The sequence below is a fragment of the Nestor notabilis genome, unplaced genomic scaffold, assembly GCF_000696875.1.
Source record: "Nestor notabilis isolate BGI_N333 unplaced genomic scaffold, ASM69687v1 scaffold1969, whole genome shotgun sequence".
Classification (NCBI taxonomy): domain Eukaryota; kingdom Metazoa; phylum Chordata; class Aves; order Psittaciformes; family Psittacidae; genus Nestor; species Nestor notabilis.
Window position 1 is genome coordinate 1 of NW_009944826.1, and position 26,871 is coordinate 26,871.

General features: G+C 37.6%; 1 protein-coding gene across 1 annotated transcript in view; it reads left to right on the forward strand.

Annotated features, from left to right (window-relative positions):
* The first annotated feature begins 17 nt into the window (after positions 1 to 17).
* JMY (junction mediating and regulatory protein, p53 cofactor) overlaps positions 18 to 26,871 on the forward strand; it is a 58,438-nt gene continuing 31,584 nt past the window's right edge. Inside the window, exons 1-2 of the mRNA XM_010022573.1 lie at positions 18 to 410; positions 21,273 to 21,446. Coding sequence (XP_010020875.1) covers positions 177 to 410; positions 21,273 to 21,446 — 408 coding nt within the window. The 5' untranslated portion in view covers positions 18 to 176. The remainder of the gene's footprint in view (positions 411 to 21,272; positions 21,447 to 26,871) is intronic.

Genomic DNA, 26,871 nt, shown 5'->3' on the forward strand with positions numbered 1-26,871 from the left:
CCTCGCCGCTGCAAGCAGCAGAGCCGGGCGCTCCCGACGCGGAGACCACCGGGGAGGAGTGCAGCTGGGCCGGCCTCTTCTCCTTCCAAGACTTGCGGGCTGTGCACCAGCAGCTGTGCTCGGTGAATTCGGAGCTGGAGCCCTACCTGCCTGCCTTCCCCGAGGAGCCCTCGGGCATGTGGACGGTGCTGTTCGGAGCCCCGGAGCTATCCGAGCAGGAGATGGACGCTCTCTGTTACAAACTGCAAGTTTACTTGGTGCACAGCTTGGATACCTGCGGTTGGAAGATCCTCTCGCAGGTGCTGTTCACCGAGACTGACGATCCCGAAGAGTATTATGAGAGTCTGAGTGAGCTGCGACAGAAAGGCTACGAAGAGGTGCTACAGCGGGCTCGCAGGCGAATCCAGGAGGTGAGGCTTCCGAATGGTCCAGATATGACCCCTTTAATGTTACCTTTTCTGTGACATCTTCAGTTGTTCTTTCCAGCTGCTCGTACTGTTCGAATTGATCGAACTATGGGACAAGAATAAAACCAAAACCCAAAACCATACAAGAAAAATGCCTAGTTTAAAAAAAAAAAAAAGCTTTGAAAATATTAGTAAGAAAATGAGGCTTAACCTTTCCAAGGTCTCTAGGGCCAGGATATAAGAATGTGCAGATTCCCCTTGTCATTTAAGTGCGGCTCAGTACTTTGTTCTGTACAGTCAAATGTAGATGTTTGTGAACAAGTATGTGATGGATTTGGCAAGGTCTTGCTCCCACATTTTTGTTCTTGCATTGCTTTGCACCAGAATGTGTTGGAGTCTGAATTTTTCTCTTTAATGGGAGCAGCAACGTGCGATGCTTATTTTGACAGTATAATTTAGGCACTTGAGGCCAAAATATTCTAGGTTCTTACAGGGTCTGGGTGCTGAATCTGGTATTTCAAGGGAGATGATGTTTTCCAGTGGAATTGGAGTAACTACAACTTTTGTTCTGCTGTTAAGTTCTTGGAGTTGGGATTTTAAAACGCAAGCTGGCTGTTCCTGGCGAGTATTTACTGTGTTTCTGTTTCTAGTGTCTGTCAAGACTTACATTATGTTTCAGGACATGCCATCTCCCATACTGTATACTGTTTAGACGAAAGTAGTTAAGGAGTTTCAGCTAACTAACTTCTAGTGTCAGGGTGTGAGAATTTTTTCACCTCTTGGTGGACTGAGGTACATGATGGCCCAGATTTCCCCAGTGTGAAAGGAGAATTTTACACTGGTTCTTACGTTTCAGTGGCCTTGGTCCAGAATGTACCAGGATCTATCTAGGCGTGACTGTGTATATGAATCAGGTTATGGAAGTTTTTATTTTTGCAGACACCACCTAAGTTCTGTTGTATGGCTATAGGTAAAGTTTGGCTGCTACAGCTGCCTGCATATATCCTGTCAATGTTGCGTGTTCAAAAATATGTGGTGGTGAACTTTTTTTCCCTTGATAGAGTATGAACACATCTGTGTGCTGTCTGTTTTGATGGCGTAGTTTTGAGTCTTTGTAGGATTCAGGCAGAGCTTTTCCTTAGTGACTGGAGTTATGGAGTATGAGAAAATTATTTTATCAATGATGAAATCATGATAAGAGCATCCAAGTGTAGCATTGTCAGGTAAAAGTTTATTTCCAAAGTGTTGTGTTAGGGTACATAATTCTGATTCGTCTTTTGTTCATGGTTATTTAAGGGGCTGAAGTAATCCTCGTTAAATTTGGTGTACAACTGTCAATCAGTGTAATAGTCTTTTGCAACAGTCTTAGTCTAGAGAATTTGAAATCGTACTGTCTTTTACTTCTTTTGTTTGGCTGCGTGAATGCTTGGGAGTGTGTGCTTAGATTGACTTAGCCTTCAGCTCAGCAGTTCTTACAAGGAACTGAGCAGTATAGAAGTTCCTGTTAAATACGTGGAATTTGGGAACTATGTGCCTAGCTCAAAGCACCTGTTGTGTGTTTTTTTGGGGTTTTTTTGGTTTTTTTTTTTTTTTTTTGGGGGGGTTTTTTTTTTTTTTTTGTAAAACACTGATTTGGTATTACTGAGCAAGAACTATTTGTTTCATGGAGAGTCTCAGCTTCTATTTTGTGAGCACCAGTATTAGCAGCAAAAAAGGAACTGGTTACCAATATGCTGTACAAGCTTCATACGTCAGGATCTCTAAATTACAGCGCCTTATCCTCTGTTTATGTTCAGAACTTTGTGCAGACAAAATGGCAGAGTATTGTATGTGTGTATTTGACTACTCTACAACCTTCCTTTCCCATGGTAACCAATCCAGTCGTGTACCTGAAGTCAGTACAGCTGTACTTCAGTCACTGTCAATTGTGTAAATTGATCCTTGTTTAATTAAAGACAGTTCATGTTTAAGAAAAGAAAGCAGTAGAATGACCTGTTCTTTCCCTCTTGGCTCTCAGGTTTCTCTTTTTCCTTACCTATTACTAGTTGGTCCGCAGGAAATGTCTTTTTTTAAGCAAATACTGATATTCTTTGTCATTGCAATTCTAAGCAACATGAGCAGTGGATGATGGGTACTGCTTGGTATTTCTGAGGTAAAGGTTTCTCATACTTTGAAGAAAACCTACTGAATTCATGTTAAATAGAATCATAGAATAGTTAGGGTTGGAAAGGACCTTAAGATCATCTAGTTTCAAGCCCCCTGCCATGGGCAGGGACACCTTCCACTAGACCATGTCACCCAAGGCTCTGTCCAACCTGGCCTTGAACACTGCCAGGGATGGAGCATTTACCACTTCTCCGGGCAACCTGTTCCAGTGCCTCACCACCCTCACAGTAAGAATTTTTTCAGTCTTTAATTTACTTTTCCATCTGTGCTTGAAGGCTGCCTGTTAGCTGATTCTGCTGGCTAGCTGATTGCAGGAATGTTGGCTTCCTGCAATTTTAGATGATTTTACCTCTTATAAGAAATTATGGGGAAAAGGGAAGTGATTGAGTAGCACTGGTAATTGAAATGGTATCTAGGAGCATAATGAACATGGAGGGATTTCAGTAATCTAAAGTAATTAAAAAAACCAAGTTTAGGACTCCCAAGACCTTGGCATAAGGTTTTAAAATACATCTCTTGTTTATACTTACTTCATATTTCATCTCCTTTTTTTTTTTTTTTTTTTTTTGCAGGATAAATTCCTCTCTGCAGTTAAAATATTACTTGAGAAATGCTTGCAGTTTCTGTTGATTATATTCTTTAGGGTGGAGAAGCAAAGTGAGCAACAAAACCTCGTGTTTGTTGCTTCAGTAACCCCTACTTGGCCATCTGTTGCTTTCCCTAAGTTCAATGCAAGCCAGTTTATTTTCACAGCAGTTAATAATTGTTGCTTTTTGCAATAGTAATTTTTATCTCTGTCTCAATTATAGACCTTTAATAAGCCAAAAGAATGTTGCAAGTAGAAACAGATCCAAGATGAGGAGAAAAGGTTGTGGCAGAACTGTGTGACCTCAAATTAATTTCTTCTGCATAATTTGCAGTTTTGAAATAACACATCCTTTACTTTTTCTAATAAAAGTATCAATTCTGGAATAGTTTAGGAATTCAGTTTATGTTAAAGTAAAACCTTGTATCTAAAGGAGCAAATATTATTCTACCTCATTTTTGAGAACTAATAAACACTTGGTTGGAGCCCTTGTTTATTAAGTTTATGCCTGTTTAAAAAAAATCCTTGGGTGCTCAGCTAGGGGTCTAAGATCCCAAATGGAGTCGACAAGATACAAAATCAGCTAATGACCAGATAAAAAGATGAGGCAGCAGTGAGAATGTCAGTGAATCCTTATTTGGGATTCCAGCTTATTGACTAGTGTTTCTAGAATCTTAAGCTTTGCATCTAGAAGGCAGAAAAAGTGCACCTGTGTACTCTTGCTCCTGTCAGTTTCTGGTCTGTGTTCCTCCTATACCATGTGAGGAGTTTTTCTAGGCTGAGTGTACCTTGTAAATTTTTTGTGAGTGTAGTAAAATCAAAGATGGTGGTTTGTATCTTTGAGTGCTGTGTTGGCAGAAGATTGAACCTAGTCACAGTTTTCCTGAATAAAAAGTGGTGTTAGCATAAACTATGATTAAGAGGGTTTGGTGGCTTAGTCATGCCAACAAACATATTCTCTTGTATGCTTATCCTTTTACTTGAGCTTGCATAGCCAGTTGTGAGTTTGGGAAGACTACCTTTACATTATATACTTACTTCAGCATCTTTGTATTAATGGCACCTGGGAATCTCCCTGTTTCATATAGCTCTTAATTGCTATGACAGTCTGAAACTTGATGGATAATAGTTTATAGGATGTTGAATGCCAGTTACAAAACTAGGCAGAGACTTGCTTTTGTTTTCTTGTTGCTCTGTAAAAATCTATGAATTCTAGTGGCTGCAGGCAGTCTGTTGAAAGACCATGTTGCATCTCTGTTCTGTGTGTGTTCTTTCAAATTGCTTTTGAAAGCAATACAAAAGTTCAGAAACATTTTTTAGTGCATGATTAAATTCTGAAGAAATTCTGAGAGCATCTTATTTTCTGAGGCTAACTTAAGTCTGCCTTGAGAATGAGGACCTACTGCTGTTTTGAATCTCCTTCCTCTTTAAAGTGGAATATTTTACTAAGTATGAAAACAGCCCTGAAAACTTTTATCTTGTGTTGGTTGGCTTAATTTTCTTTCAATTTGAAGGGCTAGAAATGCTCAAGAAAAATAAAAATATTTTATCTATTTTATTACAGTAACAACTTAGAAGAAAATGTAAGATTTTTTTACAGAAAGCTGTATGGTCACTTTATTTTCTTGTTAATTCACTATGGGTGCAATTTTTTTTTTTACCTACTTCTGAACAGCTTTAGTAGGCAAGGGTTGGTTTGTTGGGTTTTTTTTGTTGCTTGGAATAAATGAAGTATGGTTTTCAAATCATACAAATTGGCAAGGAATTGATTCAGTTAAAATCATGGAACTTCATATTTGTTGCTTTCCAAAGGTGGTGTCACATAGTTCTTTTACATGAAGCAAGCTAAATAGTATCTATAGGCTATTATTTTGTTTCATTGAATCTGTCCTAATATTTTAGTGAAAGACAGTATCCAGGATCATCTCAGTAACTAGGAGAATTGCATTTGGCCATATGCATTCAGTTCTAAAATAAATGTGTATGTGGTAGGTAGTGAGGCACTGGACCAGAAATGCAGATTTTCCAAAGATGACCTGTTGCTGTTCTGTGATTTACTGCTAGGCACAATGTGATCATGAGGTATCTCAGTAGAGAACACTTGTTCAGATTTAACTTTGGGAGCACATTGGATTAAAATAAGACATTATTTGGATCTTTTTTCCTATTGGTATGAATGGAGTAGAGTTAAGACTAATGCTGAACATTCCGGGAAATTTAAGCTGTTTAGTTTGAATGCTTCTTTTTACATACTTATTATTTGTAGGTGTGAATGCTTGTTTCCAGTAAAATGGTTTTGATTCACTTCTAAGTGCTTTGTAAATAGGCTATTTAAGTACTGCACAAGTGCTGTAAGTTTCTACTACCTAAAATATGTCAGCACCTGCAGGGCATGCTCTGTAGCACAGGCAGATAGGTTCCAAGTTCTTAGGAGATGCTTACATGATACTAGCACTCTGGCTAGTACTTCTTTTAGTGTCCTAGATAGGATATTTTCTCAGTGTTTGTCAGCCATCATCTATTTATCTAATTTGCAGCTGGAGTTACTACCAGTTACTTCAGGTTGTTACAAACTAGTCCTAAATTAACAAATATTGTGAAAGCTCATCATTTTGGGCACTGGAAGTTCACACCTGACTCGTTCTGGAAGTGGAGCAGTTTCCCCATCTCCTTTTTGGCAAATAATAAAAATCTAAGTCACATGGATACTTTGTTTTCAGAGTTTCAGTGTGTGTCTGTATTGTGTTCTCTGTAGGTAAATCCATGTTGTAAGTTAAAACACTTCAGGATGACATGTCATACTACTGGAAGATGTGGAGGACTCATAGCAGCTTTCAGTATCTGAAGAGGGCCTACGAGGGTGCCAGAGAGGGACTCTTCATCAGGGACTGTAGTGATAGGACAAGGGGGTAATGGGTTCAAACTTAAACAGGGGAAATTCAGGTTAGATGTAAGGAGGAAGTTCTTTCCTGTGAGGGTGGTGAGGCACTGGAACAGGCTGCCCAAGGTAGCTGTGAATGCTCCATCCCTGGAAGTGTTCAAGGCCAGGGAGTAATGAATGTAATAAATATCCTGTAACCCATTGTGCTTCTTGGAATTCACAGCTCACTTAATTTCTTAGCTTTTCTCTTTTTTTTGGGATGTCTTTTCTTTGTGTTTACTTTGTTTGTTTCTTTGTTTGAATATTTCTTTCTCAAATTTTCCAGTATGATTTTCTTTCTCTTCAATTGAATGTCTTACCTTCAAGTCAGTGCCTTTTAAAACTGCTTTATTAATCCAATAACATCTCTTTTGTCTCCATTTCTGGCTGAGATAGTATTACCCAGTCAAGTTTAGAATTAAAAGCAGATTGATTCTAATAATTTAATCTTTTTACATTTCTTTCTATAATATGATAAAACACTGCTTACAGATGGTCAGTAAATTTTATGTTCTTTCTGTATGCAAGTATTGCTACCACATAGCTGAAGAAGGCACTGAAAAGTAGAGGTTTGTAGAAATGGCTGCTCTTACATTCTTTTTCTCTTCAAAGAGGTACTTGTAACATTAGTTTTTTTAATTAGTAGAAACATACCATTGCAGTCTACCAGGATATTGCTGTTACTGGAGAGAACTTAAATTGAGGTGAGGACTCGGTCCAGCTAAAGTTCCATCTGCAACACTTTTTCATCCTTTCAAGAGATTAAAATTTAGCCATAAGGAATATGGTAGAAAGAGAAGCTAGGATAGGAGGAGTGGGAAGAATAATGATAATATTTTTTAAGAAACATATCAACTTAGTGATGTTGCGATTCTATATCTGAGCTGTTGCTCAAGACTATTACCTGCTAAATAGGCAGTAAAATAAAATGGGATTGTGGGATGTTGAGCATATTGCTTTAGCAGTTGAGAGTATCTTCTAAATAGGCTCAATCCACTTCCTCCTTTAATTTCTCCAGAGAAGAATCTACTATTAACATTTGGTGTGTTAGTATAATTTTACTCTGGGTGTTTCATTATGCGTTCACTGTAATTTTTTTCCTAGTATTGTACAAAAACAAGAGGAACAAATAAATATGTATTGAACTCTGTAGAGGAACCTGCACCTAGGACCTGTTTTGCAGTTTTGGGCAACTGGAATATGCAGGATTGGCCAGAAATACAACAGTTACATTGTTTCTTCTCTCTTTTCTAGAAAACAAACAGCAGCCCCGCCCCCCCCTCTTTAATTAAAATAAATTAACTTTATTTTTTAAAATATGTCACAAGTCATTGTTAATCTACTATGTAGTAAAGGCTTGTAAATAAGATGTTCTGCTGTTGTAAAACACTTTACTGAGTGTCCAGAAAAAAGTTGTCCTGCTACTGGTATTCAGTGTGGTAGTGCTCTAAGGAATGGGATTATGAGGCTGACAGCAGCTGTAGGTTTAACCATGTAATTTATGATGATCTAGATTAGAAGAAGGAGAGTTTTTGAGGAAGTGAGTCAACATTAAGATACATTGGAACAATTTATTTGAATTGCGCATATGTCTTGCACAGTACTAACATCACTGTAACTATTCAGAACAAAGATCTTGGATAGTTCACTGAAAATCACAGCTCCAAGACCAGTGCTGTTTAACAGCAAACATGCAAGAATGTTTTAAGAATGATGAAGACAGAATTGTTGTGCTCTTGCAGGAAGTAATAGTGTGATCTCATCATAAATCTGCTGGTGACATTTGCTAGAATGTGGATTAGTCTTTAAGAATAATTCTTGAAGCCCTCACATAACTTGAAACAGGATTATAAAACCAAAGAAAATAGTCCAAATTTGTTGGGCAGGAGATTGGATGATCTCATAGTATCTTCCAGTCATAAACTGTATAAATTAATAAGGGAAATGCGGTTTTGTTTTAATTAGTTTGCTGTTGAAACTTGCCCAATTTCTAATTTCTTAAGAATTCGTGCCTGAAATGTAAACCAAACCATTATTAATTTGACTGAAAACTTCATGAAGAATTTTAACACACAGTAGTAGTTGTTAACTTGAAATGTCTCCACAAGTGTCTCTTTATTTACTGGCTTTTGCTTGTCAACTGTGTCCATTATTATTATTAGCTTTTTATTAGAGGTTCATTTGTACAGTTTGGATTTTCCTTTTGGATATCTCCAAAAGTTGTAGGCGGAAAGGTGCTGTGACGTGATGATAGCTTCCCTGGCAAGGTAGTTACTGAAAGTCATCATCTGGAGCCATTCAGAGTAGATGTAAATAGAATGCTGATGGTGTATCTCCGCTCACCAGTGCAAACATTTTAGCAGAGGTTGTTTTCAGTTAAAAACTTTTTACTTGTAAGACCCAATCATTTGCTTTCCTTTCTATCCTTTTCTTTTTGTTGTATTTATATAGTAAAAGTTACCAAACGTATGGATTTTTGTTGTTGTTACATATGGGGCAGACAATCATTACTTATTCAGGCAAATTTGAATGCTTAGTGGACTCTTTTTTTTGTCAACAAAGATGTTGGAAAACAATTCCAGTCATTCAACATCCTCTTAAATTTTTTTTTTTTTTTGAAAGTAAGTTGAGTGCCTCTGCTTTCATAAAGACATAAACCAACCAAATTTTCATTATGTATTGTTATAATACTTTTCAAAATGCATTTTAGATGAATGTTCATGTGACCTTCTGGAAAAAATGCTGTGATATGGGTGAGAAGGAACTGGATGGGGTTTTTTTTCCTTTGAAAAATGTTTTCTAAATAATCTATTAACATTTGTTTGTGATGACTTGCAAACAATTTATGTGGGTCATCTAAAATTAGTAGTAGCACAACTTTACATGTAACAGCATTGCATCATGTCTTATTTTGAGTTACTTGAGGGAGAAAGTATTGCAAAAGGTTTTTCAATAACTTAGAATCATAGAATATTGTATTAGAAGAAACCTTTCTGGGTTTTCTAGCAGAACCCTATGATTAAAATGGAACTTGTTTTGATTAGGGCTTTTTTCTTCTTTTTCTTTTTTCTTTTTTTTTTTTTCTTTCCCTTAAAAAAAAAACCAACCCAAACTTTAAATAATGCTGTGTGCTTTATATGGGTTTTAAGGAAATTTTGGCGGGGGGGGGGCAGGGGGGGGGAAAGGAAGAAAGAAACAAGTGTATTCAGTTGTGACACTTTTGAGGAAGAAATTTCTGAAAATTTATAGTTTTTCTACAAATATTACTGGGCTTCAGAGCTCATGTTCTTCAGTCTTCGGTAATATGATAGTTACAATCATCAAATGTCAGAATTTTAAATTGTATGATTTTGTCACTTCACAATAGTATAAGTCAGAAAAAATCTATATGTGGGAGGAGTTTAAGAAACCCTAAACTACTTGAAATATTGGAACCATTCTGGAAGAATTCAGGTAATAGGTAAATGATATGTATTGTTCCAGCTGTGTTTTATCATGCTGCTTTTTCAGATGTGGATTTTATTTCTCAATAACATTTAAACTATGTATCCTTTCTGTTTCATTTCTCCATGGAAAAAAACAAAATCAACACCACAGGATAAAAGTCTGTGTGCACCTGATACTAATATAAATGGCTTTTGTCTGAAATGTTGTACTGTTCTTAAAGTTATTTTACAACTTGTAATTTACATGATATTTGCTGTTAAAGTAAGAAGAAAAATAGTGATCCAGGATTTCGGGAATTCATTTAACTTTTGGGTCCCTGCCCATGGCAGGAGGGTTGGAACTAGATGATCTTAAGGTCCTTTCCAACCCGAACCGGTGTATGAATAGTGGACTGTAAATGTGTCTTTCTGCTGGGCTTTTTTGACTGCTATATTCAACTTTTAAATAAGCTCCCCACTATTTTAGTTTAGAAACTTTTAAAATTGCATTTAGTCATGCAAAATGCTATTTCCTTCTTAGATCTGCCTCTTCATGATTTCACTATTGTGTAATGTGCTGTAGAGGTTGAAACAGTATTGAACTATACCAGCCTTGAGAAATTGCCCACAGGGCCATTGGATTTACCTGTCAGCAGCTGTCCAGGGTTTAAAGGTGGTTACATCATCCACATTGTTGAAGGGAGCTGAAGAACTGGATGATCAGCTTGCTGGTGCTGAAAGGGGGAGATCCTGTCTCTTTTTGTCCTCCACCATTCAGGTTTGCATTCCTTCCTGTTGTGCTTCTCTGTCCTTGTGGTGTACTGACTGAACTCAGTAGTAAATTACCAAGAGAAACCACAGTAACAGCTTTCTGCCAGATGCTCAGTTATATTGTTAAAGGGTCTGAGAAATACCAAACCCAATGCAGTGGTAGAAGAGGGCACTTGAGAGCAGAAGGAACAAGGAACGAGGGTGGAGTTGGAAAAAGAGAAGGAAGAGGAGAAGGGAAATGGGGTCTTCTTTCAACAGGAGCAAGCCATTAGTTCAGCTAAGCTTTAAAAAGTAAATTCACCCTTACAGTGCTTTCAATCTGATATTGTCACAATGCTTTACCTGCTTTGAATTAGATTTTTAAGTCTAACATTATGTTTATCAGACATTCGAGAATATCTACTACCATACTAAAGGCCTTGTAAAACTGTTAGAGTGCAAATTCAATGTTGTTGATAGGGAATCAGAAAGTCATAGAATGGTTTGCGTGGAAGGGCCCTTAAAATCACCTAGTTTCAACCCCCCTGCCATGGACAGGAAAGCCTCACTCTGGACCATGTTGCCCAAGGCTATGTCCAATGTGGCCTTGAACACTGCCAGGGGTGGAGCATTTACCACTTCTCTCAGCAACCTGTTCCAGTGCCTCACCACCCTCACAGTAAAGAACTTCTTCCTTATATCTAACCTGAACTTCCCCTGTTTCAGTTTACCCCTTGTCCTATCACTACAATCCCTGATAAAGAGTCCCTTCTCCAGCATCCTTGTAGGCTCCCTTCAGATACCGCTATGGTCTCCATGCAGCCTTCTCTTCTCCAGGCTCAACAGCCCAAACTTTCTCAGCCTATCTTTATATGGCAGATGCTTCAGGCCTCTCATCATCCTCATGGCCCTCCTCTGGCCTTGCTCCAACAGCTCCATGTCCTTCTTTTCTTGAGGACACTGGAACTGCACACAGTACTCTAAGCTGGGTCTCACGAGAGCAGAGATATGACTCCCATGAGCTTACTTCAGAGTGAAATCGATTATACCTCTTTATTTTTTTTTCTTCCCATCAAATGTTCACCTTTGTTCTCATAAAAGAACATTTTCTCTTTAGCAGAGTGGATACTTGGCCTGTGTCCCGACACTGCAAACCTTACACAAAGAAGGGTTTTAGGAGTAGCATTGTAATACCTGCTAAACAAATGTAGTCATTGTATGTAAATATTATTTTGTTGGGACAGTTGTCAGTTTTGAGGCTGTTGAGTGTTTTCCTGATTAGTAACATAGTTCAGAAACACAGAACAGAGTCTGTGGACCAAAATGTAACATATTTTATGGCATAGCATGAACACTTATGTAATGTATGTTCTCAGTCTTCTGGCTTTGGGTTTGGGTTTTTTTTTTTCTTTTTTTTTTTTTTTTCTTTCAGATTCCTGCAGGAAAAAAAAATAAATACTTAGAATTCATTAGGACATATATAAAATAAGCTCTTTGCCAAGCCTCTAGGGTGAGGTGTTGCCTAGAAGTCTTTTTGTTCAGAGTTACCATCTTCAAACTGATGAGTGATTCATTAGTGATTGTATCTTTTAGTTATTTTGCCATTTTTCCAAAGGGACAGAGTCCCAGAGTGCGCATAATAACTTTGGAATACAGTTAACAGATCTATTTTGTTCATCAAATTACATTAGAATGTAAATACTTATTTCTGTGTTACCAACAAGAGAAAATAGCCTAGCACTCCTGTACGATGAGCTCTTCTATACAATTCACCTTTGTTTGCTATGATTTCTGCAGCTTATTTGTGACTATGCTATTCTAAGTAATACACTGTATTAAAAAAAACCACCTGTTTTTATAGACACTCATTTGGCATGGTAGTGTAACTCACTGGCACAGCCACGTCACACAGTAAGGTAAAGCGATCAGACAAGTACCATCTTAAAATAAAAGCAGCTTTACTGTGATACTACGCATATGTTTTGCTTAAGAAAAGGGGTTGCATGGGTTTTAATTCTTGACATCTCCCTCTTGAGCTTTCAGAAGAGATCTGGTGTGCCATATATTACTGTCAGAGTTGGCAGCTTTAAGCCTGAGGCTTGTGATATTCCAGCAAGTTTTATGCATATATACATACAGTTCTGCTGAGACTATTTAGAATTTTGGGTGGGTGGAGAGAAGTTGCATTGTTCAGTAATGATGCATACATAGAAATAATGTTCTGGCTCACTTGGCTACATTAAAATACTACAGTTTTTGTGACCCAGTTCAGTTCTTTCCCTTTTCTATGGACCTGTATTACAGCAGTGTGTTGACATGAGGTACATTTTGGTAGTGTAAGTGAACTTGAGAAAAGTAATTGTTACTGTCCTAGGAGTAACAATGTAACATAAGTAATGTAAGTCTAAATGAAGATAACTGTTATGAGTGAAGAGGGACCAGGCAATCTGCAGTGTGCAGCCTTCTGGTGTGCTGTTTCGTAGTGGGTTGACTTTGGCCATCAGGTTCCCACCAAAGCCACTTCATTGCTCCCCTTTCTCACCTGGTCTGGTGAGAAAATATGATGAAAGGCTTGCGGACTGAGATAAGGACAGGAGAGATCACTCAGCAGTTACCATCACAGGCAAAACAGTTTGGACTTGGAGAAATTAATTTAATTCATTGCCAATCAAATCAGAGTAGGGTAATGAGAAATAAGAACACATCTTAAAAATGCTTTCACCTGACCCTTCCCTTCTTCCTCAGCACAACTTGACTCCCGATTTCTCTGCCTCCTTCCTCCGAGTGGCACAGAGGTACAGAAATGGAGGTTGCAGTTGGTTCATCACATGTTGCCTCTGCTGTTCCTTCCTTCTCACACTCCTCCCTAGCTCCAGCATGGGCTCCTCCTCCGGAGTCCACAGGTTCCGTCAGGAGCTTGCTCCAGTGCAGGCTTCCTGTGGGGTCACAGTCTCCACATATCCCCCTGCTCTGGTGTGAGGTCCTCCGCGGGCTGCACGTGAGTATCTGCTCCACCATGGACTTCCATGGGCTGCAGGGTCACAGCCTGCCTTACCATGAGCTGGGGGGAATCTCTGCTTAGTTGCCTGGAGCATCTCCTCCCCTCCTTCGCTGGTCTTGGTATCTGAGAGTTGTTGCTCTCACATATTCCCACTTATCTCTCTGATTGCTATTGGGTTGCAGTTTTTTTCTCCTCCTTAAACATGTTATTCCAGGGGCACTACCACTGTTGCTGATGGGCTTGGCCAGGGGTGGGTCTGCCCTGGAGCTGACTGGCATTGGCTCTGTCAGACATAGGGGAAGCTTCTGGCATCTTCTCACAGATGCCAGCCCTATAGATCTCCCCACTACCGAAACCTTGCCACTTATAGTCAATATATCTCTGCACACACGTACTGAGGTACACTGGCTCACTTGATATGAGCAGTTCTTCAGAGGCCTAAAAGACATGTCTTACGGAATTGTAGGAGTTTGGGGTTTTTTTGTTTGTTTGTTTGTTTGTTTGTTTTTTTTTATTTTCTATGTTTCAAACACCCTGTGTTTCATTTTCCAGTATCTTTTTTGGATTTGTGTGTGTGATGTGTGTTTACTGCTTGTTTGTTTGAATAACTGCAGACTTTGAACTTGGTTATTATGAGTGTTTTGTGTGTACATTTGAGTATTTTAATTTGCTTTTCTTTTGTAGACCGCCATTTAGAAAATTCCCTCCCAAATCCAGGCAATAACCTTTACAGTGCAGCTGCATACATGTCCAATTTCCTATCTTCGGAAGTCTATTTGAAAAAAAATTAGACATTTTTGTCCACTCAGTAGGTGGTTGATTGCTTTGTGTGCCAATTTTAAGTCGTGTGGTTTCAAATAAGTTTAGTATGGAATTCACTTAATTTTATTTTAATCTTAAGAGGCTTGACAGAGGTAGTGCTGGTTTCCACACCTCTCATGCTGGGCAGTATTACCTTATTGGTTTATGCTATCCCAACTCTGTATCCATGTTTTATATTCTTGTAAATGATTTCCCCCACCGAAATTAAAATTTGTTTTGGATCTGTACTGGAAAGTCAGGTTTTGATCCATTACTGGCACATTCACTTGCTACAACAATGCAAAAGGCCTTTTTATACTACAAAGGTAAGGATTGTTGATGGCAGTGCGGTCATGCAAACAGAAAGCTGAATGTCCAGCAAGTCGTGATCTTTTAGCCTCAACAGGTGACATTTAGATACAGGACCATGCGTGTAAGGCAGAGAAAAGCAGTTTGCCCACAGTAGAGATTTCATGTAGTTGAGGCTCCTGCTCCTTACCAGGAACTTTTAACAAGATTTTTTTTTTTTTGTTTGCTTAAATATAGCTTAAAAAGAGAGAGAATAGAAACAATTTTAAGCATGTTCTGATGTGAGAAATTGCAGTCTAAATTCAGCTGATAAGATTTTGCATCTAAAGCTTTAGTTATTTTGGAACCCATTGTCTGGGACCCATTGCAGGCTGTTGCAAATGTATCAGCAGAAGGGTTTGGTATTTAACTCTTAAGAGCCTGCTTCAGTAGAAAGGATGCAGTATCTAAAAGCTATTTTATCTGCACTACTGTACTTTTACCTGTGATGTTAAATATGCTGCTTCAAGTAAAAATCTTTAGAATTCTTCCTGGAAATGTCAGATATTACTATCAGGCTTCCAAGAATGTGAATTCATAGGAAAATAGGGTATTCTGTAATTACTATCCAAAAATATGAAGAAGCTTAGGAAGACACTGAAAAATATCTTCATAGCCTGTTTTAGCTAAAAATGGGTATGTGTCATGCTGTGATACTTTTATAAAATAGTAGTAATGGGGAAATTTTTGAGAGTAAGAGCAAAGGAAATGTAAGACTTGACTCTTAAGTGATTAAACCAAGCTTTGGACTGCTGTCCCAACTGAGGTCAACCTGCACATATTTACGCTGCCTGCTGTAGTACTTTTCAATCTTTATGGATAAAATATAATTTTTTAAAATACTGAAGACAGAAATAACATAAATTAGTCTGTTATATAGTTCAAATACATGTGCTGTTAAATTGAAAAAAAAAAAAAGTGTTTCATGCTGGTTAGAATCTCTCTGCATAATAGTTGCCTAAAATATATGGATTCATTTAGTTGTGAACAATGTAACATCTGTGAAACATGATTCTTAAAATAAATGCAGTATTCAATGGTTATAGCGCTAGTCAGTCATGTACAGGATGTTACTCTGCCCTCCTCCACCCACTTCTTTATATAATATAATTAAAAAATTGTGAAAGTAAAAAGTTCATATCGAGACTGTTGAAGTAAATGAACAGTAACCTGAATGTCTTTGCTGAGACTTAATCATAAGTGGGCCATAAAACATGCCACAAAAATTGTTAATGTAGTTTAATCTAACATCTTGAAAACTGTCTGGTTTTAAAGTACCAGGTTGGTTTAGGCATTTGGCCAGCTTAACCAATGTCTCAATCTTACTAAAAGGTATCAGGTGAATTTTCATGTTTCTAATGTAGTGTATTGTCTGTTCACACCACCTGTTTGAAAATTGAAACACTTTCACACAGTTAAACTACCTGTGAGTCTACAGAGATCCTAGTTTGCCTTATGACATTGTTAATTCAGTGGATTCTGTGCTAGACGCAGCATTATTGTTATCAAGTACTATGAGTACTGTTTGGATGGCAGCCAACTAAAAAAAAAATGCTTCAGCTGACTTTGATCCAGAACAGGAAAGCTTCCCTCTGACTGCTTTATAGAGCAAAGTGGGAGAGGTCCTCTGTGTGGCCAGTTTGGCACCACCTGTCGCCTCTGTCAGTGCGCCTTTAGGACGGGTGGTAATAAAGCAGCCTGGACTCATCAGGCTACAAAGCTCTGTGTAGAAGCACTATTAAAGCTATCAGTCTTCTGTTCCTACCACACCATACCGATGAAGACTTGCTGATTGGTAATCATATCAGTTCCAAAAAGTGAGAGAGTGTAAAATGTCCCTTAGAATCATTTAGGTTGGAAAAGACCCTTAAGATCATCGAGTCAAACCATTAACCTAACACTGCCAAGTCTACCAGTAAACCATGTCCGTAAGTGCCACATGTACACATATTCTAAATACCTTCAGGGATGGTCACTCAACCACTTCCCTGAGCAGCCTGTTCCAATGCTTGACAGCCCTTTTGGTGAAGAAATTTCTCCTAATATCCAGTCCAAACCGTCCCTGGGACAACCTGAGGGTATTTCCTGTTGTCCTATCACTTGTTATTTGGGAAGAGAGACCAACACCCACCTTACTACAGCGTCCTTTCAGGTAGTTGTAGAGAGCGATAATGCCTCCCCTCAGCCTCCTTTTCTCCAAACTAAACCCACTGCAGTTCCTCACCAGACTTGTGCTCCAGACCCTTCACCAGCTTCACTGCCATTCTTTGGACATGCTCCAGCACGCCAGTGTCTGTTTTGGAGTGAGGGGCCAAGAACTGAACACAGTATTCGAGGTGCGGCCTCACCAGTGCTGAGTACAGTAGTATGATCCTGCTCGCCACGCTACTTCTGATGCAAGCCAGGATGCCATTGGCCGTCTTGCCACCTGGCACATACCATAACAATAATTTCAAATGCATGTCATAATTTCTTTGTGGGTTGTTGTTTGTTTTTTGTTTTGTTTTTTCTTTTTCAAACCTGTATTTTTTCACACTTCTTCTGTGTCTTCTTTATTTCATCTAACTCTACCTGAGGGAGAGTTGAGGTACCAGTTTTATGGTGTTAATCTGACAGGACAAAATAATTTCAAGGTGCTTTTGAGCTCATTTGCAAAATTTGTAGAAGAAGTTAATATTTGGTTGTTTTTTATCCATGTCTGAATAAGCCTGTAGAAGAACATGTTAATAGATTGATGGGTGTAATGAGGTTGTATGTAACCAGTGCTTGCAGGTTGGTAAAATTCCTACCTATTTTGAAGAACATTCCTAGTCAATAGCTCTTTGGTCCTTGCTCTAAACCAAATAAGGTGATTCTCCTCGTTTTCCAAATCACTTTTCATGTTTTGTTATATATTTTCTGGCAACTGTAGTTTGACTGAAATTTCATCATTTTCATTCAGAGAGGTCCTCATTAGTCACAGTAAATGGATTCTGTGTGCATCATTACCTTCATTATCATAGGAAGGAAGAATGGGTGCTTATCTTGTGTTAATGATTTAAGAATACGTATATTGTGTATGAATAACTTGCCCTCAATTGTGTTGGGTGTTTTTAAATTTATTTATTTTTTGTGTGAGTTTGGTATTTCTGAAGGAGTTGAGGACTACTCTTAGGATTGGGGTAACCTCAGTAGCACACCAAATAGACCTGGACATAGACAACCTTGACACAATGCCCATTTACTTATCTTCTGTATGTGCAGGAATGTAATGATAATTAATTACTTTATCGATACTGTTTCCAGTGATGGAGACAATTTTCACAGAACAACCAACTAATTATAAGTAGATACTTGCTTTCAGTGTACTTACGATGTCTTCATAGTATACTGATGGTCATAAAATTGCAGTGGTCCTTCATTTCCTGGTACTTTAACTCCAACTTTCACAAAGTTGTGACTATCTTCCAGAATATCAGGACTATTAAATAGGTGTTAAAAATGGCCTGTAAAGGAAAGAGAAAGGTCTATGTTGTATTGTTCTGTTCCTGGAATGAGATTAGTAAGTTTCTTCTTGTCACGCTTGAGAGGTGGCCAATGTCAGCCTCATGAAGTTCAACCAAGCCAAGTGCAAGGTCCTGCACCTGGGTCAGCACAACCCCAGGCACAGCTACAGGTTGGGTGGAGGAGAGATTCAGAGCAGCCTTGTGGAGAAGGACTTGAGGGTGGTGGTTGATGAGAAACTGAACATGAGCCAGCTTCAGTGTGCGCTTGCAGCCCAGAAACCAACCGTATCCTGGGCTGCATCAAAAGAAGCGTGACCAGCAGGTCGAAGGAGGTGATCCTGCACCTCTACTGACAGCTGTCCCAACAAAATAATATTTACATACAATGACTACATTTGTTTAGCAGGTATTACAATGCTACTCCTAAACCCCTTCTTTGTGTAAGGTTTGCAGTGTCGGGACACAGGCCAAGTATCCACTCTGCTAAAGAGAAAATGTTCTTTTATGAGAACAAAGGTGAACATTTGATGGGAAGAAAAAAAAATAAAGAGGTATAATCGATTTCACTCTGAAGTAAGCTCATGGGAGTCATATCTCTGCTCTCGTGAGACCCAGCTTAGAGTACTGTGTGCAGTTCCAGTGTCCTCAAGAAAAGAAGGACATGGAGCTGTTGGAGCGAGGCCAGAGGAGGGCCATGAGGATGATGAGAGGCCTGGAGCATCTGCCATATGCAGATAGGCTGAGAAAGTTTGGGCTGTTGAGCCTGGAGAAGAGAAGGCTGCATGGAGACCATAGCAGTATCTGAAGGGAGCCTACAAGGATGCTGGAGAAGGGACTCTTTATCAGGGATTGTAGTGATAGGACAAGGGGTAAACTGAAACAGGGGAAGTTCAGATTAGATATAAGGAAGAAGTTCTTTACTGTGAGGGTGGTGAGGCACTGGAACAGGTTGCCGAGAGAAGTGGTAAATGCTCCACCCCTGGCAGTGTTCAAGGCCACGTTGGACATAGCCTTGGGCAACATGGTCCAGAGTGAGGCTTTCCTGTCCATGGCAGGGAGGTTGGAACTAGGTGATCTTAAGGCCTAACTGTTTTATGATTCTGTGATTTTTTTGTTGTCCTCTAGGATTCGTATCCTAGTAGCAGAGTAGGGCTTCATGATGAAACAAAGATAAGAATTTATTAAGATATTAATAGCGTAAGCAGCTAAAGGAAATTAACATTACTGTGTACTGTAGAGCTACTGCTAATAATAGAGACACTTCTTGTAGTGGGTGCCTTGAGAAGAAAGGTTTGGTTTTTCAGTACCTTGACAGAGGGAAGATAATGGCATTGGGACTGCAAGAGGCTTTTCTGGTACTGCAGGATGAAGTAGGAGAAGGCTTGAGTATGGCAAGTCTGTTTATAGGCACTAGTAACAAGAAAGAATTGCTGAGGGAAAAGGTTCCTGTGTGGTTAAAACAGGGAATGAACTGGAATAATGCATGAAATCCATAGGGACTTAGGACTCAAACCCAGGGGCATCTCGAGTGACTTCTGTCCCTATGCTTACAGGTTATGTTTTTAGCCTTGTAAGTTCATAAAACATCAGTTTTACAGACTGCGGTGAGCCACCCAATAATCTGAGAATTGAATGCCACAAAATACTATGTGCTGCTGGAAGACAGCAAAAGGGCATTACAAATGACTTTGCAATAGGAACAGTTTACTAGGTGAAATTGTTTCGGTAATATAAGAAATTGTCCCATGCTGCTGAGGAACGTCACATCTGTTCTACACCATTTTTCCCAGACCTTTCATCTTGGCTAAGCCTTGTTGATGGAAAACTCTTCCTGGCTTGTCATCTGACCATTGTTTTAGTGCTAAACATGTAAGTAAAGCTAGTACGAGCTGTTCTACATTCTCCTCTGCATCCTCTCTCTAATCTTGGTTGCCCTGTAATGCTTCAAAGAAAGCCCAGGTTACAGGGATCTTCAGAAGTAGACTTTACCTTATGAAGAAAGAAAATTTTTCTTACATAGGTAGGTAACTGAACTACGACATAGGAATATAAATGTAATGAAGCAAACTTGAGTAGACAGTATGGTAACCAAGACTTCTGTTGACTGTCCTAGGATATAAACAAACCAGACCCCAAAGGACTGTTGGCGAAATCCTCAATTTCTAATCAGCAGTTCCCTCTATTTTTCCAGTTAGAATACTTGATGCAGTTGGGTATACTGGGAACTTCATGTAGGCTTGGCATCCAACTTGAATGAACAGATAGAAGATACTATGTGCTTATTCCATATTGTACCTAATCTGTGTTAAGTTTAAATAAACTTGGACTGTGAATATATGCTTTTGAGATAATATATAAAGGATTAAGAGACTTCGAAGATTGCATAAGAAGGGAAATAATTTTGTATAATCTTGGTTTTTTTAAATGCATCAAGTATTCCATAATTCTGTATGAGATTAGTTTTTGTTAACTGGTTGAATATTCTTTTTGAGAAATGGTAAAAGATTTCCAGCAGCATGTGAGGTCTGCCCAGGCAAATGCTCCAAATAGATGCAAAAGCAGCATCTAAATCAAAAACATATAATGTAGCAAATTTGCACAAATAGATGATAATTTTTTTTTTTTTGCTTCACAAGAACTAATGGAAGGAGGGGACAGATTTTGATGATGTTGTGTTTTCTTATATGACTTAAACCATAAATTATTTTAAGGTTTTGGTTGGTTGGTTGGTTTTGCTTTTTATTTTATTATACTTAAATAATTTCCTTTTTTAAAAAGATAATCTCATTTGAAATTTAACGTCTAAACTCCCTAGGCTAAAATCACAAACCAGAAGGCAGAATTACCAGAAATGCAGATCACTGTTTTGTTTCATATAGATTTTTCTCTATATGTGGACCTGGGACTGTGCAATGGGTCTGTGTTGGTCCAAAGTACAGATAGGCAAAAATCCCCAAATCCCAAAAATGATCAAAAGGTGACATTGCTTATGCCTCCTTTCCTATCACTCCTTTCCCTCTTTACCCCCCGACACCTGAAAGTCGGAAACATGGGAAATCGTATATCTGATTACCGTGTTGTATATTCTGGTACTAGGTTGCATTTTGAGCTGCCTTTGCACTTGTATTTATTACATTCCAGAGATTTTTTGAAAGAAAAGATCAGTAGGAGTGCTGTACATCTTCAGGTTATCTGAGATGTGCTCATACTTGACTGGTTAAACACAAGATGTGTATGGGGGTTAAGATTTATTTTGTTTGCTGATTTTGTGGGAGAGGGAATATACTGCAAGAGCATAGGCCAAAAAAAAAAAGTTTTTTAAATTACTCACTTTCAGCAAGAATGTTTTAATACTTTAATTAAAATTGACACTTTTTCTACAGCTTCTGGAAAGACATAAGAATACTGAAAGCATGGTAGAGCTGCTTGAACTGTATCAAATGGAAGATGAAGCCTACAGTAGTCTTGCAGAAGCTACCACAGAGCTTTACCAGTACTTACTACAGCCATTCCGAGACATGAGGGAACTTGCAATGCTTAGAAGACAGCAGATAAAGGTATGATAAAAGTAACTAAACTTCCTATTACTGGAGAAATCATGCGTCTTAGTTACTATTTAATACTTTTGTTACGCAGTGTATGCAGTGATGGTTTGTCCACTAATTGTTGACCCTGTATTTCTGGTTTCTCCATTCAGAGGAGTGCTTTTGAAGAATGAGAATGTCTGATTTTACACCTGTTTATCTCGCTGTGTTTGACTGTTCAAATTCGTTGTTGAATTTGATAGGTGAAACTTAGAATTATATGGTTACTGGGAATACTGACTAAAATATAAAATAGAGACATAGATACACTATCTGTGCTGTTGTTATTTTTTTGGAAAGTTTACACAGGAAGTTACTTTAAGTTTTAGTTTTCTGAGATAATCTGATTAGCCATGAAAAGTAAGTAGTTTTTCATCTAATGTTGTGAAATACTTAAACATGAAAGTGTATTAAAAGTATATAATTTTTTGCAAAATTTAACAGTATATTTTTCTAAGAGCTAGAAGAAGTATAGCCAGCTGAAGAATACTGCATTTTGGTAAAACTGTTTCATAACACAAGTGTTTGTTTTATTTTAAAATAATTCTAATTTTAAATACTTAACCAAAAATAACAAATGTGACCTCCCTTTATTGCATCTCAGAAGTACTTTTGATAAAGTCGTTATCTCCGGTGCAGATTAAGACTGTAGCCTTCTGATTCTTCTAATATATGTATTGCAACATAAAAGCTAAAATAGGTCTGGTTTATTTGCAAATGTCAGTTTATCTCAGTTTGGCACCCAATCAGTTAGCCAACATTGTTATTAATGGTTTCAATTTTAAAAAGACAGCTTTTTTTTTTTTCCCTCTGGTTTTGATTATAGAATGAGGAAGGGAGGCAAGAGGATTTATGATTCCAAAACTAGTTTTATTTTGAGCTACTGCTGTGTCCCTAAAGTAATTTTTTCAAAACGTTCAGCAGTCTGAAACTAACTCAGTGAGGTAATGTGGTGATACTTGAACTAGAAGTGTGGAATTGTAAATGCTGCTCCATAGACAATTGGGATGAATATTTTTTCAGATGTATTATGTGACTGAAGGTTATGAACACTACATTTAATGTAAAGCCTTCTTTAAAGCATGATGAAATAGTTCCCATTTTATTTGAATTTGCCACAGAGGAAAAGATAATTTGAGTTTTCTTTGTTCTTTTTACAAACGGGTAAAGGTAAATATATTGAGCAGTAAATATGAATTGTGTTGGGTTTAGTTTTGGGTTTTTTTGAGTTTTTGTTGGTTTTTGGTTTTGGTGGGTGTTTGTTTGTTTGTTTGTTTTTATTTTTTTAAAATCAATGATCTCTTGAATTCCAATTTTAAAATAACTTATTTTCTACTTTTCCTGAAAGAATAACCTTGGTAACTTTCAGGGACATGTTCTTGTGGTTGGTTATTTTAGTTGTACATAGTTGAATCAACTGTACATTAAGTTCTTTTCCTAACTTGGCAATTTCTGAGTTATAAAACTTGGTCATCTGTATTATGTGGTAGAGAAAGATGCCATCTCTTGTTTTTCATTTCATTGTTTGAGAGAAAGCAGTACTTGTATCTATGATGACAAAATATATATTACGCTGGGTAGCTAGGGTGGAAGAATTACTTTATAAATAGAACTTGCACATGAAATGGTTTGTGTTAACTTGCTGCATATGTTTTTCTGGCAGGCTTAATAATGGAACAAAAATCGTTGGGTTTCAGTAAACCCTAATGGCTGGGGTTTGCTCCATTTTAATGCATAACATAAGTATTGCTGATATTGACTACCTTAGTGAAATGGGAGCTGTGACCATATACTGTTTATGTATGAAGAGTGACAGGAGAAAGGTAAAGTTTAGATGTAGGGCAGGGTAAGGAATGAAAAATCTGCATAATGTGTTAATAAAATGAAAAAATAACTTACAAGGATAATTAAGCTTGAGTGCAAATACTAGTATTTAGTCAAGATTGCATATGCCTTCTGTAATTATTTTACATTTTTAGACCTGTATGTGCAGTTGTGTTCACTGGCTTTATAGAGAGAAAGAAACCACATTGCTGCTTTGAATTTTCTGGTCTTATAATTGTGGGCAGTACTTCACAGTCATGTTGAGTAGGCACTTCATTTGATCAAACCCTAGGTTAAATCAGGGAGAGGCTTTCTTTTTTCATGATTTTTTTTTTTTCTTTTAGTGTGCTTTTTACTAGATTACAGAAAAAAAAGGAAGGTAAATTGTTTCATAACATGTATGTTGATGTCAGTAAAACTTTGACACAAGCATTCTCAAAGGTCTGAACTGGACCGGATTTGCTTAACTAAGAACTGGTAATATCTTGATACAGGTGAGAGATTACAGTTATCATTACCTCTCAATTCATCTTCAGAAATGAGAACATTAAAATGTTCTTACATATTAAAAGCTCTATTAGCTTCATTGCATACATATCCATTCTTTTCACTGACATGTTAATTCACTTGAATGTGAGGTGTTTTTAAGGATTTGAAAAACACTAATGTTAAGGTCTAGCACTGGAAATAAGAGATGAGAGCAGCATATAGCTTCATAATTAATTAAACTTTTTTTTTTTCTTTGTTAAGTCATAGAATGCTTTATTATAATGTTGTGCTTCCCTTTCAAGGAGATACTGATATTACTGAAAATATAACCCTGGGTCAACTGTATGTGGATTTATTTATTGGTTTTGTACTTCATGGTGAATTGCAGTAATGAACCTTTTAACTAATTTGACTTTAATTTGTGTAAAATGAAATACTTAGAAATAAATTATGATGTATTGAACATTTTAAATTTTGGTTTTAAAAAGTATTTTCATGAAGTACGAAACAAGCTTACAGGACAAGATAAATCTAGTGATGAGGATAGCTAGCAAAATAGAGTTCTGTAAAAAAATACTTGGAGAATACTTTGAAAAAAGTCTCACAATCAACTGAATATGGTTTGGGGAAGAGGAATGGATGTCAGTGCTTCATACTCTAATTTGTAGTGTTGCTTTCATACATCAAATGGATGAGTTCTATATTACTAAATCCATGTTTTTATCAGTGGCTCTTGAATAACTGATGTCTTGGTGAGCTGATTTTTGAACTATACTTTTAATAATATTTTTGAGTGTATGGTAGTCTTGCAGTTAGAAACGAAAACAAAGCTACACAAGGCACACAGGAGGACACAAAAGCAGAATTCATTAAAATGTATAGATTACTTGCATGGTAATCAGCTCAATTTAATTTCTCTCACTTCTGCAACTCACACCCTGTAGTGCTTACAGACTAGTGACTTGTAGAAAACAAGGTGCCGAAAAACTCTTTGGTAAAAAACCTTGAGGTAGTACTCAGTGGAGTGACTGAAATACTTCAAAGAGTTCTTAAATTGCTTTTAGTATAGCTGTAGTTGAAGGTGTGTCCTAACATCATCAGAAATGATAGTTGAATAAACTTGGCTTTTGAAAAACATGTAGAGTATGGGAGAAATGGTAGTACAAGTTTATGCAAAATGTCTGGATTTGCAAATTAAGGTTGTAAACTTTGTTGAAATACTGCTGCCTTTTTTTTTTTTTTTTCCGAGAAACTGGTGTAATACTCTGAATTACGCCGTGATAGTCCTTACAGACAGTCTCAGTGTCTGTTTCAGAAGAGTTGTGTGCCAGTTTGTTTACATTCTGAACTATAAATCCTCTAACTATTGTATGAACGCATACCAAAATATTTTGCCTACTTAAAATCAGGGGTTTATGGGCTTTCTGAAAAAATAATGTTCTAAAGAGGCCACCTACGGAAGACAGGCTGGTAGTCTGAATCGGTGAGGAAACTGAACTCTTGCTGTGAGGTTGCTGATTACAAAAATGCAGCATGTATCTGATGCACTTAAATTTGCCTGTCTGCAAAGTGAAATGCTTTAACTTGATTTAGCCCTCAAGCTCACTTGCTTAAACAAGTTTTCAAATAACTAACAGAACATATCTTATTAAAAATAGATTTTTTTTTTTTTTTAAAGCTTTCTCTTTGAAAGTGAACTTTCTTTAGCCTGGAGCTCAGCCAATAAAGCAGAAATGTAAATAAAGGTTTTATGATATGCACATGGATAAATAAGGAAGGTATAATGAAGAGTGCACAATTTAGCTTAATTCTGTCAATTACCATTATAAAATACTTTAACTCAGTGGTTTAAATGCTCCTCTATATACACTGTTAGGTGTCTGGGGAAAAAAAAACAAAACAGTTGAATAATCTTAGTCATTCCTCTTGCCATAACCTTACTCGTCTATGATTTTTCTCTTCTGAATACTACTTCATTTTTCAGCATTCTCTGTAGTTCCGGAAAAAACATTTACCACTGCACTTTGCAGTACAGTGACATTATTGTTCAGTCTTCTTTCTGTATGTTCTAACACCTCGTTTGCTTTTTTGTTTGTTTCTTCCTTTACAATCTTTATTTAATGGTGTATGTCATTCTCCTATGTCTTGATTGATGATCAATACCCCCGTAGTTTGTGTTGCTAGTCACAGGTTCCAGATATTTTAAGGAATCTAGACCATCCAATCTAAGTTAGTTTGCCTGTATTAACATTAAAGTCCATGTCAGTATTCATTAGGATGAATCAAATAAAACTGTAAAGCCTTTTTGCAGCTGAGTGCTTCAACTTAATGTGTTTGGGGCTGTACATCTGGAATTATAACATATTTTGAGAAGTAGTGCTGGGTTTGTGTTACCAGTTGGGAGCATAGTTAAAATGTGTAAGGCTAACTTTGAGAAATCCCTGAATAGATCATGAAGCTGAAATACATACTTTCTGGCTTCTATATCCAGCAGGCTGTGTTTGGAGTTAGTTGTTTGGCCTCCTGGAATGTGTCAAAGGAACATAGTTGAGAGAGCTGAAACACTCCTTTATATATGAAGCTATTCTTTTTTGTGTATTGCCTCTGCCATCTGTAGTACTCCCTCAACTTACTTTCTTTTGTTCTTATAATTGATGGACCAGATGTTATTACATCTCATGTTTTTCTCTTTTTCTGCCTCTTACAAGAATGTCTAAAAGAGATATAATAAAGGGAGTTGGAGAGATGTCACAGATCCCTGCCTAAGCCATAATGGGATCTGCCCTAAGTCTTTTTCTGTCAAGTCTTGTCTCAGCTGTCTTCAGGAAGAACCTGGAAAGTATTAAAGACCCTTGAGGACTATTTCTTTATATAGAAGATGTATACTATGTAAAACTTAAAAATCCTACAGTTGCAGGCCTGTTTCTTGTATCTTCTCACAATAAACTTATACTCTTCAGAACTTCACAATCTGAGAACTTTTCTACAGAATGTGGCCAGTAGAAAAGCCTTGCCTCTCTGGTTCATCTCACCTGCTCACAGGCTAGATGAGGGGCTTCCTTTCAGTTTGTTTCCTCCGAAGAAC